This window comes from Balaenoptera acutorostrata, chromosome 9 (genome assembly GCF_949987535.1).
Source record: "Balaenoptera acutorostrata chromosome 9, mBalAcu1.1, whole genome shotgun sequence".
NCBI lineage: Eukaryota > Metazoa > Chordata > Mammalia > Artiodactyla > Balaenopteridae > Balaenoptera > Balaenoptera acutorostrata.
The window spans coordinates 7,903,338-7,921,811 of record NC_080072.1 but is presented as its reverse complement, the minus strand read 5'-3'; the positions used below and the strand labels follow the sequence as shown (position 1 = coordinate 7,921,811).

Sequence of the window (18,474 nt, the reverse complement as noted above, 5' to 3'; positions counted from 1 at the left end):
AGGTCTCTCTTGATCCCAGAACAATATCCCCTCAATTCTTAAGCCTATTCTTGGCCATAAGACATCCAGTCAGAAATCCAAGTGAACACACCCATAACCAGAAAATCAAATTAAATGCCAGCCCCCTTTATAAGCTGGAGTGATGAATCCAGAACCCCTGGAAGCTCCTGACTCAGAACCGAACTGGGATTGACCCCTCTATTCCTGGTCTCAGAGGGTACAAGAAATGAAGGTCAGGGGTTGCAAGGCTCGTAAAGGGCTCTGAAACTAGAATCAGGGTCAAGGATCAGGGGAGTGTCACCCCCTCAGGCCATTTTTAGGACCCAGGTGTACTGGCCCTCCCAAGCTTAGACTGACATCAGGTGCAGGAGTGTCAATGAGTGTCTGGCAGGTCAGTAGGGATATTATGTAACAGGTGGGGTTGAGGGTGGAAAGGGAAAGGGAGGAAAGAGTGAAGAGAAGGAGGGAAGGAAGGCAAGGAGGAATGCAGGAAGAACCCAAAGAGGAGGGAAGTGGAGACGCAGGTGCAAGAAAGAGAGGCTTCTCACACTGGGGGAAGCCAGGGAGATGTTGGCACAGAAAGGAAGGGTCTCCTCTGGCCTACAAAGGTCTCCCAAGCTGGCCTCTTCCTCTAGCCAAGCATGGGGTCCCAGCAGAAGCCCATCCTGTCACCTCCCCCCACGTCTGAGGTGCGCCCAGGTGGGGTTCAGCCATGACAGCTGGCCTCCTCCCTCCTCTTCTATCTGCCCTTTGACCCTCTTCCTTCCTCTTAACTGCCTGACCCTTCTTGGGCTCCTCCACTCGGTCTCCCCATCACCTTCCATCACTGCCCAGCAGTGCCCTCCACCTCCTCTGCTTCCAGGTGGTCCTCGGCAGCCATTGGCCCTCTTGGGGCTGTTTTTTTCCTCTGCACAGCAAGGGAGTCTCTGAGGCCATCCCAACACCAACATTCCATAGGTTCCCATCCCCCAACACCCCCCCAAGCTCTTTCCTCCATTTTCCCTCCCTCTCCCCCAGCTCTTATGCATCGCGACTCCAACTCCTTCACTGAGCCTTCTTCTGGCACTTTGGCTCCCAGGCCCCTCCTTCCAATCTGCTCAGCTCCCCTGGGCCAGCCCCTCTCTCCTTTCCCTTCCCCTTTCACCTCCTCTCCTCTTCCCCCCACCATGATTTCCCCTGATAGCCTTTCTTCTCTTGTCCCTTCATGCCTCTCCTCATTGCCCAGAAAGACCATGTCCTATCTGGGTGTCTCTGGGGACTGAGCCTCAAGGGAGTCAGAAGGGACGATGAAGAGGACGGTGAAAGGCAAAGAGGGCCAGATTGCTCGAGGGGAGAAAAGGGGAGTTAAAATCAGGAGCAAGGTGTGGGGGTGGGGGGAAATGGAGCAAGGAAAAGAGCCTGGAGAGCATTGCACAGAGAGGACCCCAGCTGGGACAGAGGTTAGCCAGGGACATTCTGCTGGGCAAGGGAGAAGAAAGGAATGAAGAAGAGTGTTGGAAGAGGCCGCTCCTGGGAACTGGATGAAGAGAAAGTAGAGACATGAAGAAGATAAAGGTGAACTAGGAAAGAAGGGGGAAGGAGAGTAGAAAAGGGGTGGAAGGACTTAAAGTGATATGGGGGAACAAAGATTGGGAAGCAAGGATGGACAGATGTAGAACAATGATGGGGAGGCAGAGATGAGTGCAGAAATAGGAGGCCATGAGGGCATAGATGGGAAGTGAAGATACAGGCATGAAAGATGAGGGCAGAACAAAAATGGAGTAAAAAAAAAAATGAGAGGGGATGGATGAACAGAAATGGAAGAGATGGGAATACAGAAATTAGAGGCAACAAGGTACAGAGTGAGAACTGGTGAAGGTAGAGTGATGGGAGTCAAGATAAAAGGTGATGGAAGCATGGAGATGTCAGAGTACCAAGATGGGAGGTGATAGGGGTTCAGAGATGGGAAGTGATGGGAGGACAGGTATACGAGATGATGAGAATATAGGGATGGGAAGTAATGGAGGTACAGAAACGGTGAGTGTTGGAGGGATGAGATGGGGACTGAAGATGAAAGGTGATGAAGTATATGGATGGGAAGTGATGGAGGTACAGAGATGGGAGGTGATGAGTTGCACCATATGGGAGGTGAGAGAGGTACAGAAACGGTGGTACCCTATGGAAAGTGATAGCAAGGTACAGAGATGGGAGGTGATGTGGAGTACAGAGAAGGGAAGTGGACTAAAATGGGAGGTGATGGGGGTCTCTGGGATGGTAGGTAACAGGAGCTTTGAGATGAAATGTGAAGGAGAGACTGAGATGGGAAATGATGGAGTCTGACGCGGAATAAAATGTGAAGAGGGACAGACACGGGAGGTAGTGGGGAGGGCAGAGATTGGAAGTTATGGGGATGCAATAATGGGAAGTGATGGAGGTACACATAATACGGAAGACAGAGATGGAAGGTGGCAGGTACAGAGATGGGAAGAGATGGCATCCAGAGAATCTTAGAGGTCTAAGGTATGAGGTGATGAAGGGACTGGGCTGGGAGGGCCAGCAAACCCACAACGGGCAGAAACCAGAAGTGATAGAGGTCAGAAATGGAAGGTGATGGAGTCTGAGAGGGAAGAGGAAGTAGGTTTTGAGATGGAAGGTTATGGGAGGGGGCGCTGAGATAAGAGGTGATAGTCAGTGTAAAGTGATAGAGGACTGACTCCGGAGGTGATGGGGCAGAAATGAAGAGGTGTGGAGAGGAGAAACCAGAGATTCAGGGAATGAGGCTGGGAGAATAATGAGACAGTGGAGCGAGTTGATTGCTTGGGAGGTGGTGGAAGGACAGTAATGGGGGAAAGACAGGACAAAGACGGGACAGTTGCTGGAGAAACAGAAGTAAAATAGAGACAGATATGAAGAGGTGGAAGAGGCAGAGATGGGACACGTCTGAGCCAGAGATGATAGATGGGACAGAGGTGAGAGGTTGGTGGGGGACAAAGATAAGAAAATAATGGGTACAGAGATGCTGGACCAGCAGTGGGAAGGCGATGGTGAGGCAGAGGTGGAGGTAAGCCAGATGGAGAAATGATAAGGGGCAGGGATGGAGGAGGTGAAGAGCAAGAGAAACGGAAGGGAGAGCTGGGCAGAGAGGATGAAAGGACAGACGGGGAGGTGGTGAGTGGACCTAAACAGGAAGGTGATAACAAACCAGAGATAGGGATTCGTAGGTAAAGGTGAGGCGAGGAATGAAAGTGATGAAGACAGAGATGAGGGTGATAAAGGGACGGGGTTGGGGAATTGTGATGGAGAGGCGAGGGTGGGGCTGATACGCTGGGAACCGAAGATGGTAGGTGAGGGGGCACGGGCCCGCAGAGCCGAGGGGCCGGGCCTCGGCGCTCACGGGCTGGGGTGCGGCCCGCGGGGGCCAGGGCCGCGCACACGGGAGGCCCCGGGGGCCAGCCGGCCGGCCGGTATCGGCAGCGCCACTTACCGTGCCCGCCGCGGGTGAGGAAGGGCATGCGGTTGATGGCGATGGGCACGGTGCCGTGCTTGCTGTGGAAGTGGTGGACGTGATGGGTGGTGCTGAGGCTGGAGGAGACCCGGGCCCCCTCAGCCGCCCCCAGCAGCAGCAGCAGCAGTAGCGGCAGCAGAGGTGGCGGCGGCGGCGGCAGGGGCCCGGCCAGGGCGGGGGGGCGACGCGGGCACCCCCCCGGCCCGCTCCCCCCGGGGGGCATTTCGGCCCGGGGGCGGCCGCCTCACAGTCCCATGGCCGGGGGCAGGGATGCGGGGCTGCGTAGCCCCGCGAAGCCCCCCTCCGGCTCCGAGCCCCGGGAGGGGGGTAGGGGTGAAGAGAAGGAAAACCAGAGCCCAAGCCTCGGTCCAGAGCCAACGAAATCAACTGGATCCCGCCGGGAAATCCGGGGTCCGCGGAGTGGCAACGCCAAGGTCCAGGACGCCTGGGTCCATCGCGAGGAGCTAAGGGTCTCCCCGCATCCCGGCGGGGTCGGAGCGGCGCAGAGGGCCGTCAGAAACCCGGGGGAGCGCCCGGGGGAGGGGGCATGGTGCCGGGTGGAGAGGTAGGGGAGGCGCGGGGGCCAAGCAGGGAGGGGAGAGCGGGGGAAATCCTGCAGAAAAACCGAGCCGGGGAGGAGGGGGACTGGAGGAGAGAAGCGGGAGACCGACGGAGGCTAGGGCCGCTGCCGCTGCCGCCCGACGGAGACAGGGGAAAGGAGGGAGGGGCCGGGGGAGGGGGGGCGGGAGAAGAGGGAAGGGAAGCAAATCCGGGTGAGGGGGGAATAAAGGGAGAGGAGAGGAGGGGAGGGGAGGGGAGAGGAGAGGAGGGGAGGGGAGAGGAGAGGAGGGGAGAGGAGAGGAGGGGAGCGGGGCTGAGCAGAGGAAAGGCGTGAGCCTGCTAGATTCCGGCGGAGAGATGGAGGCAGCGGAGTGTTGCTGCAGAGGCTGAGAGGGCTGGAAGGGAGAGGGAGGGAGAGAGGAGGGAGGAAAGGAGAGGAGTGGAGAGGGGAGGCGAGGGGAGGGGGAGCGCGGGAGAAGGAGGGGGCAGGGTGGAGGGACCCGAGCGGCTCCCGATCTGCGGGCGGCGCTGGGCAGCTCCGCCGCGCGGCTCCCGGCTAGCCGGCTCGGGGCTCGCCTCTCCTCTGCGCGAGCCCCACCCCTCCCCCGCGCCCGGGCGCGCGCTCCCCTCCCGCCCCCTCCGGAGAAGGGGCCCTGCTGAATAATTGAACAGGACTGAGGCTAGCAGAAGAGGCCGCTCTCTTCCACCTCCTCCCTCCCCCCCACCTGGACGAGCCCCAGGAGTGCTCGCTGGTCCAGTGCGCAGAGATGTGGCCACCGCCACCTCTGCACGCACGCCTCGGAACACACGTGCACGCTAGGATGTGGACGGGCTCGGGTATGGAGACCCCCACGTGCCCATACAGGCATCAGTGTACACGCACGCACACATAGGCTCAGACACATACATGCATACATGTGCTCATAGACACTGGCACACGAACTCACACTCAGCCGCGCGTGTACACATGCTCACGGAGGCAATACATGCACACACACATACATGTTTGGTCACAGGTAATGAATGAACAGCCAACGTACACACGGACAGCTCCCTCCAGCTCACCGTCCAAAAACAGGGTCACCCATGCGCCTACAGACAATGCACCCAGAGGCTCAAAGGTGCTCCAGAGTAAGACATGCCACACACACACAGTCCCTCGCCACCTCTCCAACAGGGTGCTCCCCTCCCCCCACACACACACCCTCCTGGACTCCTCCAATCCTTCCTCTCCACTTCCCCTGCCCCTCCCGCTGCCTCAACCTCTCCCTCTGGGGAGGGGGTTTCCAGGATACTTATCCACTGAGTGGCCCACTTGTGACAAAACCCTTCCTGGGCCACTTATGTCCAGCTGAGGAAGTCACTTCTCCTTCTAGGGGCCCCTCCACTGAGATCTGCCCCCTCTCAGACTTTGGGACACCTCTGGGAAACACGTGTCACAGGCCAAGAGGTAAGTGCAGGGAGGCTTTCTTCCCTTCATCTGGATGCCACCTCTGCACGGGGGGGGGGGGGGGGGGGAGATGCTGAAGGTAGAGAGGGAGGGAGGTAGAGATGGGACCTGGAAGGAGGCAAAGAAGGAGTGTCATAGAGTGAGAAGGAGAGGTGGTGAAGAAAGGGCAAAAGGAAGGGGGTGCGAAAGGGGAGGGAGGGGCTGGCTCCTGCTTATTGATTCTGAATTCCGTTGTGGAGCAAAAACTGCCACCAGGCGCCCCACAGTTCTGCACCCAGCTCCTGGGTGCAGTCAGAACCCGGGACAGCTCCTCTGCCGCAGCTGCCGCCTCCCCAGCCCTGCTAGATGCCAGGGCCCCATTTGGCCTCCAGCACTTCAGAAGGGAAGAAAGGGGTCCTCAGAGGCCCCCGGGAGGAAGTTTCCAGGTGGTGCGTGGCCCCATGAGGGAGGAGAGATTGCAGGCTGGGGAGCAGGGCTGGGGCCCCCAAAGCCTTGTCCTCCTGCCCTCATCCTGTGCACGCTCTTGGCCCTGGCGCTGAGGTAGAGACTGACATAGCTCTGAGCAGGCAGAAATGTATGGTCCCGGAGGGAGGGAGGGAGGGAGGAGCCGGTGGCAAGAGGAGAGGAAGGGAAACCGCCTAGAGGCCAATCAATACCAGTGAGTGGGAAGCGGAGAGCTGGAGAGGGTGACGCTGAGGAGCGAGGGGGAGAGACAGAGGGTAAAAAAGAAAGAAGGGAGAGACAGAGGTGTGCAAGAGATCAATAGAGGCTGCGAAGCAAGTGGAGAGCTGAGAAACACACAGAGGGGCAGAGATGGGGAAGAACCGACTGCCTGGGCGAGCCAGGGACAGGCTCTGGGAGACCGAGCTGCCAAGGGGAGCTGTCCTGACCTCAGCCCTGGGACTTCAGGCCCTGCCAGGAAGCATGCCTCCTTCCAGCTTCCTTCCCCTCTCATTTCATATTCTCTTTTTCATTCTCTCTCCGCTTTCCTCTCTCCCATCCTGGAGATGACTTCTCTCCCTCTGATCTCTCTCCTGCTTTCCCAGGGCAGACTCCTGAGCCTCACAGAGGTACCTTCAGCCCCAGGTGTAATGCCCATATCCCAGATGGAGAAACTGAGGCCACACAAGGGGAAAGGCTGTCTTGAAGGTCGGACTCCTCCTCATCCCAGTCTCTTCACCACCAGACAGCTCCACACCCCAGGCCCAACCCTCTAAGGACACCTGGGCCATTCCCACCCACCTCCCTCTCTTCAGGCACAGGGGCCCTTGGTGCCCAGTGGTGCCTCCAGGGCCTTCACACTTGGGGGTGAAGCAAACAGGCCTCTGGGCCAAGTGTCTGCTTGATGTTGTGCATCAGTGGAGCCTCAAGAAGACCCTCCATAGAGAGACAGCACGAACATGAAACAGCCAAGCCTGGAGAAGTGGAAGGAGGCACAGCTTCAAGAGAAAAGGGGGTTGTGGCTTGACCCAAGATTCCTGCCTCGACCTTTGGGGCCAGAGATCTCAGAGGTACCCCAGGGCCAGGGTTTGGAGGCTCCCAGATTGCACCCACCTTGTCCTTACCTCCATGGCTTTGCTCAGGCTCTGCCACCAGACACACAGACCAGTGCTCGGGGACAGTGACACTTCCCAAGACGTGCCCAGCCCCAACTCTCCCTGCCTCCCACCTGCCCCCAGAGAAGTTGCTCCAAGCTCCCTTCCCACGCCTGCTGAAAGATGGCTTGACTCGCTAAACCATCCCTCTCTACGCTCCCTTCCAGAAAGCTCCATCGTGTGGGAGTGTAATAGTGATGACGGGCAGCAGCTCCTCTCTCTCCTGATGCCCTGCAGCCTGGGCAAGCAATGCCCACCATCGGCACCATCTCCACCTCTGCCACCACCCCCCACCCCAGGACTAAATGAGCAGCAGGGGCAGCAAACTTTAGGAACGCCTAGGTTCTAGCACCCTGTGATTTAGGGCAGGGAACTGCCTCTTACTGAGGCCTCAGTGTCCTCAGCAGCTAAATCAGATGGTTGGTCTCCATCCTATTGCCTTCTCTGAGGACAAATTAAAAGGGCTTTGCAAGCTGCTGCAAAACACGAAACAATCAGTGGGGAATGTTACTGTTAAACAGCAAAGTTACCACCGTCCCCAGATCACCCGTGCAAAGCTGAGTGAGCTGGAGAGGACGAGGCCCAGCCCCGTCTTTATTCCCCGGCAGCCAGGGCTGGAGCGCCCCTGAGCTGGCCATTGTCTGAGGGCTGGAAGGTACACAGAGTGGCAGGTCGGACAAGAAAAATCCTGGGGGACAGGACGGGATGTGGAGGTACCGAAGGACAGGCCTGCCTGAGAGCACCAGGAAAGCGCTGAGGGAGATTGGTGGGCATTCTTACAAAGTAGAAGAAAAAATCAAGACCCACGCAAGAGCCCAATCCCTGAAACCAGTAGGTTATCTATCCCGTAAGAAACTCAGGACTCTGCCCAGATGACCAAGGCTCTGCAGTGGGACACAGAGGCAAAGGCCCTGGACCCCGTTCTCAGCCCAGATCTACCATTCACTCCTCCAGAAATCCACCCACCCCTCCAGGCCTCAGTGTCCATGTTTGTAAAATGGAGAAGCCCCATCCTCCTTTGTGTGTGTGTGTGTGTGTGTGTCTGTGTCTGTGTCTGTGTGTCTGTGTGTCCGTGTGTTTTTCCCAGGCAGCTGACTCTTCATGTCCCTGGTCTCAGCAGGGCTACCCCAAGGAAGACCACTCAAATGACACCTGAAGAGGCTGCGTGCTACCCAGCCCGCCCCCCGCAAGCAGGAGGTTGGCTCTCCCCCGCTCTTGCCCCACTGCCCTCCGTCTGCCAAGCTCAACCAGCTGCTGGTCACCAACCAGTAGGGACTGGAAACTGCTGCTGAAGCTGCCCTCTCTGGGAAGGGGCCTCAAACACTATGCGAGCTGGCAGCAGACACCCAGCCAGGGAGGAGAAGAACCAGGTGGGGACACTAGGGAGTGTTCTTGTGGCTCCAAGGGACACCCTGCAGCTGGGTGGAAAACCAGGGAACTGCACCACAGCCGGCTTTCAGGGAAGCCAGCTCCAGAGGGCTGCCCTCCTGAGAGTCTCCTGAGCCCATCCTCTGGGGCGTGGGCCTACTCTGGGGAGGAAATCCCAGGCTTCCACTGCACGTTTCTGAGGGCACCAGAGGAAAGGGGGTGCAGGTCGACAGTTCCCACCCCCCACCCTGTGCAACAGTGTGTATGTGTGAGCTACGACTTGTGAGGCCATCGCCAGGATCGCATGGGGAGAGCGACAGAGGCTGACGCCCTTGGTGAGGGGTGAAGGGAGCGGTGTCCCACCAGCTCAGAAGGAAGAGGAGAGGCCGTCTATCAGCGATCTGCCCCAGACATGCAGGCAGCAGCAGTCCTGCACAGGCCCGAGAGGGGACTCCGGGAGGGGACAGCAGCCAGCAGCTCCCTCGGTCTCTCGTGACGAGAAGGGATGAGAAGGGAGCAAGCAGCACGGCTCTGAGACCCTCCCTCCTCCGGAGCATCCCTGGGGCCGGAACGGGCCAGGATCTCCCCCCAGCACCCCGAACTCTCCCGGTCCTGCACTCACGGTCGTTGCAGACGGGGCCTCCGTAGGAGGTCATGGTGCAGTCGCAGGTGAAGCCATCCCACTGCTGTAGGCAGACGCCCTGGTTGGCACAAGACTCTTCGGTGCAGGTGGTGCTGGGGCCTGGAAGAGGCAGGAGGAAGGAACACCCCCTGCTCAGCCAAGCCCCCTCCAGCCTCAGGAGTTATGGAAGCTTCGGGGCCAGGCCGAGAGGTCTTGCCCTCCGTTCTGCTGGGCAGAAAGGGCCAAGAACTGATGGGGGTGGGAGGGGGATGGAGGGGGAGCTCAAGGACTGCTAGTCTTGGCCTGGAACTGTGATAAGTGGCCAGGGTGGGAGGCAACAGGGAGGGCAAGTGACCCACCTGACTCCCGCATACCCTGGCCCAGAGTGGCAGCTCCTGCGAGGCCTGAGAGGAAGGCCACTCAGCGGCCCTGGTCTGCCTCTACCGCTGGCCCCCCTGCAGCGTGCAGAGTCACACCTGACTTCTGTGCCCCACACTCACCGTCACAGCCCCTCTCCACCTGCCCGATGCGGTGCAGGGCGTCAGCGATGAGGTCGGGGAGGCGCCCGTTGAGGTCCACCGAGGCCAGGCAGCCCTGAAAGCCATCCCGGGAGGCCACCAGTTTGGGCAGGTTGTTGAACATATTCTTGCTCAGACCACCAATGTACAACTCCCCTGCAAAGGGAGTGGGATCAGAACCTCGGCATCCCACTCCCCAGGTCCCCATTGCCCTCCCAGGACATCGGCATCCAGCTGTCAGGTCCTGCAGCCCCACAGTGTCCCATCCCGGACTCCAGTTTCCTCTCAGAGATGCAGCAGCCCGCAGATGCCCACCCCCCACTCTTCTTTCTTCCTTCTCCACTTTGCCATCTGTCTGCTCCCCTCCCAGAGAAGCCCAGATGCCCGGGAAGGGGGGAGCAGCTGGAGGAACCTGCTCCGTGCTCTCTCCCACACATCTGATTCCAGTTCCGGCCTGTAATCAGGGCCTTTCATAGATGTGCAGCCTGATCCCCTCCACCCCCGCTCCCTCCCTTCCAAAGTCTCCCATCCCCAGAACTCCTTCAGGCCTCTGCCAGCCTCTCCCGACTCTGAGTTGTCTCCTGGGGGTTCTAAGCCCAGCACCTTCCAACAACAACTAGGGCTTGGCCTGGGGACTCTGGGTGACACCAGGAAGTTCTCCTCAGGGACACATCACTGCCTGGCCACATAGACCCTAACTCCCTGGAAATCATGGCTGGCCCACAGCAGAGCTCCAACCAGACATGGGTCAACCCTGCTGCCCTTGCCCTGAACTCAGTGCAATGCAAGACCAGCCCAGACCACCCCGGGTTTGCTGCCTCTGAGGATTATCCAAGACACATCGCCCCCTTCTGGCATCAGGGAGAATTGACAGCACTGTGCCATTCGTCGGGCCCTGGATCTGACCAAGCTTCTGGTTCCAACTCTGCGGCCTGCTCACTTTGTGACCTTGGGCAAACCATGTAGCCTCTTGAAGCTTCCATTTCTGTCTCTCCAAGAGGGGGATGAATAGTCTCTAAGGGCCCTCCCCCAGCTTGGACAGTCCAAGTCGCACTGACACCAGGGGTCCCTAAGGGACTGAGGGCTGCTTTGGGCATGTGAGGGTCGCTCATGTTACCCCAGTGGGCTCTGGAGAAGCCACAGGCCTTGTCCTCACTCTTGTTCCAAAACCCCAGTCTCTAAGCTCATCCTCCTCTTCCCTCCTCTCTCACCCACCCATTCTGGGGGCAGGCAATGACTGTTTCATTAGCTACTGAAGAGACCCTGGGGAATGTAGGTCCCTGGTATGACGCTGAGCCCACCAGGGAGGCCCTGAGTCCAAAAAAGTTCCCAGACCTAGTCCAGCCAATGCCCAAGGGCTATGACCAGGGCAGCATGTGGGGACCTGGTGATTACTCCTCCTTCCTCCCCACATCACTGCCCCCTCCTACCCCAGCAGGGAGGCATCTGCCAGGACACTATTCTCTCTCCAGCCCCCAACCAAGGCAGACTTCTCAACCCTGGAGGGCCAAGAGGTCTTCAGAAGGCCCAGCTGCCTACTCCTAGCTCTAGAGTGAGGCCACCAAGCTCCCCGTGAGACAGACACAACTTGCAACCAGGCTTTCAGTGTTGAGAGGGCAGCCTCGCAGGGGAGCTGAGCAGAACTTTGATGGGAAGATGTCGGGCTGGACACAGTGGAGAACAGGAAAGAGCGAGGGAAACCATGGGTGGGGGCAGGGGGAGAATCACGCGCGTGAAAGAGCATCCCAGGCTAGGGGTGATATTGCTGGGGCCGAGGGGGCATCTGGGGTAGGGCCAGGCCTTCTGCAGAGGCCCCAGGCCCCACCTTTGAGATCGAGGTTTCGGGCGCCATTGGAGTGCTGAGTGACAGTGCGGGAGTCAATCTGGAGCGTGTGCACGTTGCCGGGGTCCCTGGACACCACCACGTTGTGCCACTGGTTGTCATTGACTGGTTTGTCTGAGTTCCCCTTCATCAAGGACGGGCCATTCCCCAGGTCAAACACGTAGTGGATGTACCTGCCCCACAGTAGGGAGGAGACACTGGGTCAAGGTGGGGCGATGCTGGGAAGGCGGGGAAAGGAGGAGCTATAGCTGCGGCGGGGCTGGGAGCTGTAAGCGGAAGGGGTGGAGAGGGAGACCTCATAGTGGAGGGACCCGAGCCAACGACACGAGGACTCTGGTGTGAGGTCCCGTCATGGGCGGATGCGGGCAGGGAAGGCCACAGAGGACCTGGCTCCGGGGACAGGCTCAGGAGAGAAGCTGGTGGGGGGAGAGATTTGTGAGGGCAGCAGGGTCCTCTGGGGACAGGGACAGAGCTGCTCTAGAGCGGGGACCTCTCAGGCAAGAGAGGCCAGAGGGACACAGCCCTGTCTTCTGCCTGAGCCAGGACAGTGAATGGAGGACAGATATGACCGGGAAATCCCTGGCAAGGAAGTAATGGTGGGGGTGAGGGGGGCGGTCACCAGGGTGGAAGACAGGGTACTGCTTCTCCATCTTGGCTGGTGGGGGGCGGACCTGAACCTTGACCTGTGGTCTGGGGGGATTGGACATCTCAGCCAGTGGCTGGGGGAGCTGCATCTTGGTCATGGCGGGGGGGGGGGCGGGAACCACGTCCTTGACAGCGGTGTAGTGCCCAGCACCTCACCCCTTGACCAGCTCGATGACAATGAAGTCGTTGCCGTTGCCCGAGTTGAACAGGAGGAGCCCATCGGGGGCTGTAGTCTTGAACTGGAAGAAGAGGTGCATGGAGGCGTAGGCTTGGAGCGTGGCGAGTGCCAGGTAGCTGCTGCGACTCTTGAAGGTGACGGGGTCAGCCACGATGGCACGCAGGCCAAAGCGAGCATTGAGCTCGCAGTAGGTGATGTCGCCGTCCTTGCACTGGTCCATGTAGGGCTGGCCATTGAACACCAGCCCGCTCAGGTGCCCGATGAAGTTGGAGGGCACCACAGAGATGAAACGCCGCTCCGTCATGATGCCTGTCTCAATGTTGTGGAACTCCAGCCGCGTGTGAGCTCCTGCCATCTGTCCTGCTCGGGACAGGAGACAGAGATGGGGACGTGGCTTTGGAGCCCAGATCATAGGATCGTTGGGTCCCCAGGAGCCTCCCCTCCACTCAAGGGCCACATGGGAGAGACACTGGCAAACCCTCGCAGGAGGGTGCTGGCAGCAAGCACAGCTCCTGGGTCTGGGGGAGTTGCGGGACTCTTTAGGCCAGGGCCGACAGGCTTGCGGGGCAAAGCTGCCTGCGGGGAGTTGAAATGGTCCCTGGGGTCCAGGAGCCCATGATATACCAATGGCACTGGCAGCTTGCCAGAATGCTGCCCCAGGTAGTGGTCACCAAGAATGGGGCCGCAGACCACCTACCCTCCACGGTCACGTTGTCCACTGACAGCTGCAGGCTCTTGCCACGCCGCACCACCCTCACCGTGTGCCACTCATTGTCATTGAGCTTGTGCCCCGCAAAGAGCGTCTCGGGGCCTTTACCTGCGGCACCAAGGGGGGAGTGAGCACGGCACCTCCACCCGCTCGCATATGGCTTCATGTACCACCCTGGGCACACAGAGCCTCACCACTGCACACACCCATGCACACAGGTACACACACCCACACACACAGAGCTTTTACACACCCAGTCATAAACACAGAGATGCTCAGTATTGCCACACTTCGCGCAACTTCCAAGGGTGCTGTTCGAAAAGAATACGGTGTGAATGGCGTGGTGCCTCTGGAGCTGTGCCCTAAGACTCTGCACCAGAGACTCACACCGGCACCAACATATTCCTCCCCACATCTCCTAAGGACCCTCAGTCGTCAGTGTGTGTAGCCAGCAGCTAAAGTCCCAGCATCTATACATAGACCTAAAACTTTCAAAAATACTGAGCCTTACCACGCGCCCAAATGTGAATGTGCACCCACAGACTCACTGCTGGCAGTGAAAACACACAGACTCACAGCTCCCCCATCTAGAGGAACCCAGCGTGACCTTTCTGCACATGCCTGGTTAATTCCACACACCCAGACACGCAATCGTATACACAGCACATCCAGCCTGGCCGGAGAGCAGAATGTGTCTTAGGAATTAGGGCCATTTATTCAGGACCTGGATTAACCACTCCCAAGACTAAAAACATGTAGCTTTAGAATGGTGCTACAGCCCATTTGTAGCACCCCCAGGCTACACCTGGGCCCCCCAGTGCTATTGCCAGCAGGGACAGGGTTCACCACACATGCGCACACACGCGCCAAACACACACCAGAGCCACGGTACGTACACACCCTCTCTGCCTGTGGCTGCCGTGTCCCTGTGCTCTCTTACGTGACCTCAGGGCACACCATGCAGAAACACTCTCAGAGACAGAGCATTGAATCCAGGCACAGTGGGATGCTCAGAACTGTCCACACCCGCTCTCCATCTCACCCCTGCTGCGAGCCTCACTGTCACCTCTCAAAGAGCCCCCATTTGGCAGAATCTCGCCCCCCACCCCAAACAGGGGCTGTGGAGGGCTGAGCTCTGAAGCCCTGGCCAAGCTCACCTCCCACTCACCTCCCGCCCTCATCGTCTTTCCTGTGTGCCCCGCCCTCCCCCTTGTGGCCACCTCTGGAGATGCAGCAGGATGTCCCAGCCCCTCTCTGGCTCCTTCCGGCCATCCTGCTGTAGGTGCCACCAAGCCTTTGCCCCACCCTCCAGAGGATTTGAGATGACTTCAAGTTTCTGGGCCTTCCTTCTCCCAGTCCCGGTGAACATGCTGACCCGGACCCTCCACCAGCTGCCCCTGGGTCAGCTTCCTTGGGCTCATTCTGCCCTCCACGACCGTACCCCCTCACCCCCACCGCTCCAGCTCTCCTCTCCACACCCACTGCCCAAGCCCCACACAAGCTAGCCATGAAGCCTTCTCCTCCCCCACCATCCCTCCCCAAATCCCAGAGTCCAGAATCCCAGGCCCCTTGGGGCTCTGCAGAAGTAGAGGGAAACCACTTACTGGGTGCGCAGCCGACGCGCAGGCAGTCTGGGGGGGCCATGGGGCGGGCAGAGGGGGAGGGGAGACAAAAAGGCAGAACAAGTTTTTTTGTTTGTTTTTTTTTTTTTACATCCTTCACAGGGAGGGGTGTCTGCGGGCGGGGGTTCCCCCCAGGGCCACTTTCTGGGGACCACGCGTGCTCAGGTGCCTTCTCCCCTTCCTCAGTTGGACCCCTCTCCCTCCTTCCCCCAAGAGGGCTCCAACCCTCCCCAGAGCTGGGAGGCGGGGCAGCCAGGTGATGGGAAGAAGGTTTACATCTCCCTTCTTAGAGGGGCCCAGGCCTCTCATGTTTGAGGGAGATGGGCACCTTGGGAATCCCAGTCGTACAGGGGATCAGTGGGGGGGCTGAGGGCTTGACCAACCCGACATCTCCCCGTCTCTGAGAGGGAGACAGGTGGGGAGGGCCAGAGCCCCTGCACCCCCTGCTCTGGAACAACTCCGTGCTCAGAGCCCAGGCTGTGACACATCACCCCGTGCCCTCTGGGCTCTGAGCTAAATGGAGGAGTCTGCCCCAGGGCCCCCTTCCCGTGGCCACACACCTCCCAAAGTCCCAGGGGGCTAGCACCAACCCTACAGGAACCTTCTTGCTACCCTTCCTAACCTAGAGGATGCCAGGCTGTCCTTGGGGACCAGGGTGGTCCTTCACCCTGAAGAGGAACTAGTATTAATCCGTTTTCCTAGGGAAGGGCCAGGGGCTCACAGATGAAGACACCGAGGCCCCCAATGTGTGACTCCTGAGGACTTCAGGGACAAGAAGTTATCATAAGCAAAGTCTCCTGCCCCTTCCCCAGCCCCAGCATTGCTATCCTGCAACCCCAGGCTCGGAGGGCCCCATGTGCTCAGAAAGCACACTGTCTACACAGAGCTGCAGCCCGGAGCCCCGGGGCCTCTGGCCACACCCCTGGTGGGATACATTACCCACCCCATGTGAGTCAGCCAGCCTTGCCGAGGAAATAGAGCACTAGAGTCCTGTGAAATTGGGGCTTAGGGCCCTTTGGACGCCTGTCCTGCTCCATCAGACCCAGACAGCTTGGGGCTGCAGAAGGTCCTGCAGGAAGAGGCAGAAATGCTGGGTCCTAATCTCATCATGTGACTGCGGGCAAATCTCTTCTCTCCGAGCCTCAGCTCCCCTCCCTGTGAGCTGAGGGGCTTGAACAAGAGGATCCTAAGCTGGGAGAAAGAAAAGGTGTCCACTGGGCTGGCCCTTGCCTCTGAGACAGGGGCAAGTTCCAGGCCTCTGTTAACAGCAATATCCTGCCATCCTGTGGCTCCTCCCGGAACAGGCTCTGCCCACAAAGCCCAGGAGGCAAAGAGAGGTGGGGGCACCTGGCATCCCCTGGGCCCTGAAGGTTCCTGCAGCGGAGGTGAAAGATTCCCCTGTGGCTCTGGGGGCATGGGCCCCTCGGGCAGTACAGCTGAGCCCCACACGCGTTGTCAACCGCAGCAGAAGAGTGGGGGGAGCAGCCGGGACCTTGAGCCACAGCCTGGCACCAAGGGAGGGGCAGAGGGAGGTCAAGGGGCAGATACAGGGGCAAGTCAGAAGTCATAGGGAGAGGAAGGAAGTGGAGAGGATGCAGAGAGAAAAGAGGAAGAAAGGGCGAGCAGAGGGAAGGAGGAGCTGGACAGAGGGGGAAGGGGAGGATGTCGAGGTGAGGGCAGGGGTGCCAGGCCTGGAGTCAGGTCACGGGGGCTCTCTCAGGGCCAGCAGAGTCTTCACCAATGAAGGGTCCAAAAAAGAAAAAAGGGGGCTGGAAAGGCAGGCCGATCCCCTGTTGGAGAAGAGGCCTAGAGAGGAGCACAGCTCTTCCCCTCCCCAGCAGGGGAGCACCAGGAAGGGGGGGGGGTCCATCTGTCCAGAGAAGAGGTGTCGGCTCCAGGCCCACCCCCTTGCAGTGACCCCACCCGCAGGAGCCCCTACTCCAGTGGGGCTTGAGGGCAGCAAACTCCCCTTGAAGATGGGCCCCCAGGAAGCAGCCAGCACCATCCCAGGGGAAAGCCAGGAACTGCGAGTAAGTGGGAGAAACTGCCCTCTGGTGCCCACACCCGCCCAGAGTGCAGCTCAGGGAGCTTTAACTGCTAACCTGTTGACTAGAAACCTACGCCTCAAGTTCAGCAAATGGACAGAAGCGATTGGTCTGCAGAGACCCACCAAGGTCCTGGCAGGACATGGAGACCGGGGTGATGGTATGAATGTGTGATAAGACTGGTGAGAAAAAGTCATCTGCATGGAAAGGAGCTCAGGGAAAGAAGCCAGGCTTCTCTTTCTGCAACCCACCTGCCCCCCACCCAGGCCCCGAGGACTGGAGGTGTGGGAGAGAGAACGAAGGCTCCAATGCAAGGAGCCTCAGGACCCCGCTGGCTGGAGTCTTGGAGGTGACACCGCAGAGTGGCAGCGTGCGCTCCGGCGCAGCCCTCGTTCACAGCCATCTCCCCAGCAGCCCAGCCTCAGAAGGAGCTCAAGACCTACTGAACAGCCCCCCATGGGAACAAGGCACCGTCCCATGGTCCCAGAGATTAAAGGGCTTTGGAATGTAATGTGCATTTAGCCCGGCTTACAACACAAATGAGAGTCAGGCTTGCTCTGTACAGCTCGAGAGGGCAGAACTAGGTCCACAAGTAGGAATTTCAAAAAGGGAAGCTTCCACCAGGGAAGAGCAACCCAGTGATTAGAATCACTGAGGTGGCCATCTCAGAGGTGGGGCGCTCCTGACACGGAAGGCGTCTGAACAGAGGTGGAGAGCCTCCCGTTAGTGGGGGAAGGCACAGAGGATACACCCGCGGGGCGGGCTGAAGGAGGTGCCTTCTGAGTGCCCCTCCAGCTTGGAGATACTTCAGATACAATGCGCCGTTCATGTCATCCTCACTAGGAACTGGGATTGCCGACGGGCACACCTGGAGAAAGGCAACTCCAGGGGGGTGACGAGGGGCAGGCCAGGCTGGGCACTGGCCCCAGAGGCCACGCCCAAGGTAGAAGGAACCCAGGAACCCAGGTCACCCAGGAACAGGGTGAAGAATCCAGGGACTCTACGGTCCTCTAGGGACAGAGACCAACCACCCTGCTCAGGGCCCGTAGACAGCAGAGCTCCGGGAACTGGCTCAGCGTCAGCGGACGTGGTGGAGGCCGGGGCCGGGGCAGGAGGCACAATCGGCTTCTCTGGCATCTCTGCCTGGATGGAGGCAGCAGCCTCAGGCCTTCTCGGCCCTCTCCAGCCCAGCAAACACCCAGGCGCCTGAGGCTGGCACTGAGCGCCTCCTCCCGCCACATGGCCAGGGGCAGCTCCGCTCTCTTCAGGACCAAGTCTGCGTCATTCCAGTGAGCCCCTGACATGCTGTGCAGCTGCCTGTGGGAGCCTGGCTTCCCTCACTACAAGATGGGACCACTAGGCCAAAGACCAAGCCCACCGGGCTCCTCTCCATCCTCCAGCAGCAAGTCCGGACCAGGACTGGGGCCTCGGTGGAGCAGGCCCTGGGTAGCAAGCAGGATGGGGATAGAATGGGGCTCCTGAGGTGGGGCCAGCTTGGGTCATGCAATGTGGAAGCAAGTCCCGGGCCTGGCTCTAAGCTTAGGTCCCTGTCCCAGTACGATTTCCCTTCCAGTCAGCTGGGTCAGTCTTTATGTGTGTGTCTTGCATCTATATAACGTCTTCACTCCCACTATTCCATTTGAGCCTCAAAACCACCACAGAAAGGAGGCAGAGTGGGGCTCCTTATCCCCACTTTACAGACAAAAAAACAGAGGCTCAGAGAGGGGAAATGACTTACCCAGCAGTCTAGGAGACCAGGGCTAGAACCCAGATCTTCTGGCCCCAGGCCCAGTGCTCTTCCCGTCATAGCCTGAGGCTGGTGGCTGGGTGTGGA

The 18,474-nt window shown here is 59.3% G+C and overlaps 1 protein-coding gene across 28 annotated transcripts in view; it reads right to left on the bottom strand.

Annotated features, from left to right (window-relative positions):
* Positions 1 to 18,474, bottom strand: part of NRXN2 (neurexin 2) — a 109,085-nt gene that overhangs the window by 33,639 nt on the left and 56,972 nt on the right. For 9 of the 28 annotated variants that reach the window (XM_057553558.1, XM_057553554.1, XM_057553550.1 and 6 more), the window contains 6 exons: positions 14,578 to 14,604; positions 12,962 to 13,090; positions 12,243 to 12,624; positions 11,424 to 11,614; positions 9,581 to 9,754; positions 9,081 to 9,200 (listed from right to left, as the gene is read on the bottom strand). In XM_057553558.1, coding sequence (XP_057409541.1) covers positions 9,081 to 9,200; positions 9,581 to 9,754; positions 11,424 to 11,614; positions 12,243 to 12,624; positions 12,962 to 13,090; positions 14,578 to 14,604 — 1,023 coding nt within the window. Of the gene's footprint in view, positions 1 to 3,463; positions 4,177 to 9,080; positions 9,201 to 9,580; positions 9,755 to 11,423; positions 11,615 to 12,242; positions 12,625 to 12,961; positions 13,091 to 14,577; positions 14,605 to 18,474 lie in introns of those variants that run through there. The other 19 variants (XM_057553559.1, XM_057553560.1, XM_057553555.1 and 16 more) reach the window with 3 other exon arrangements.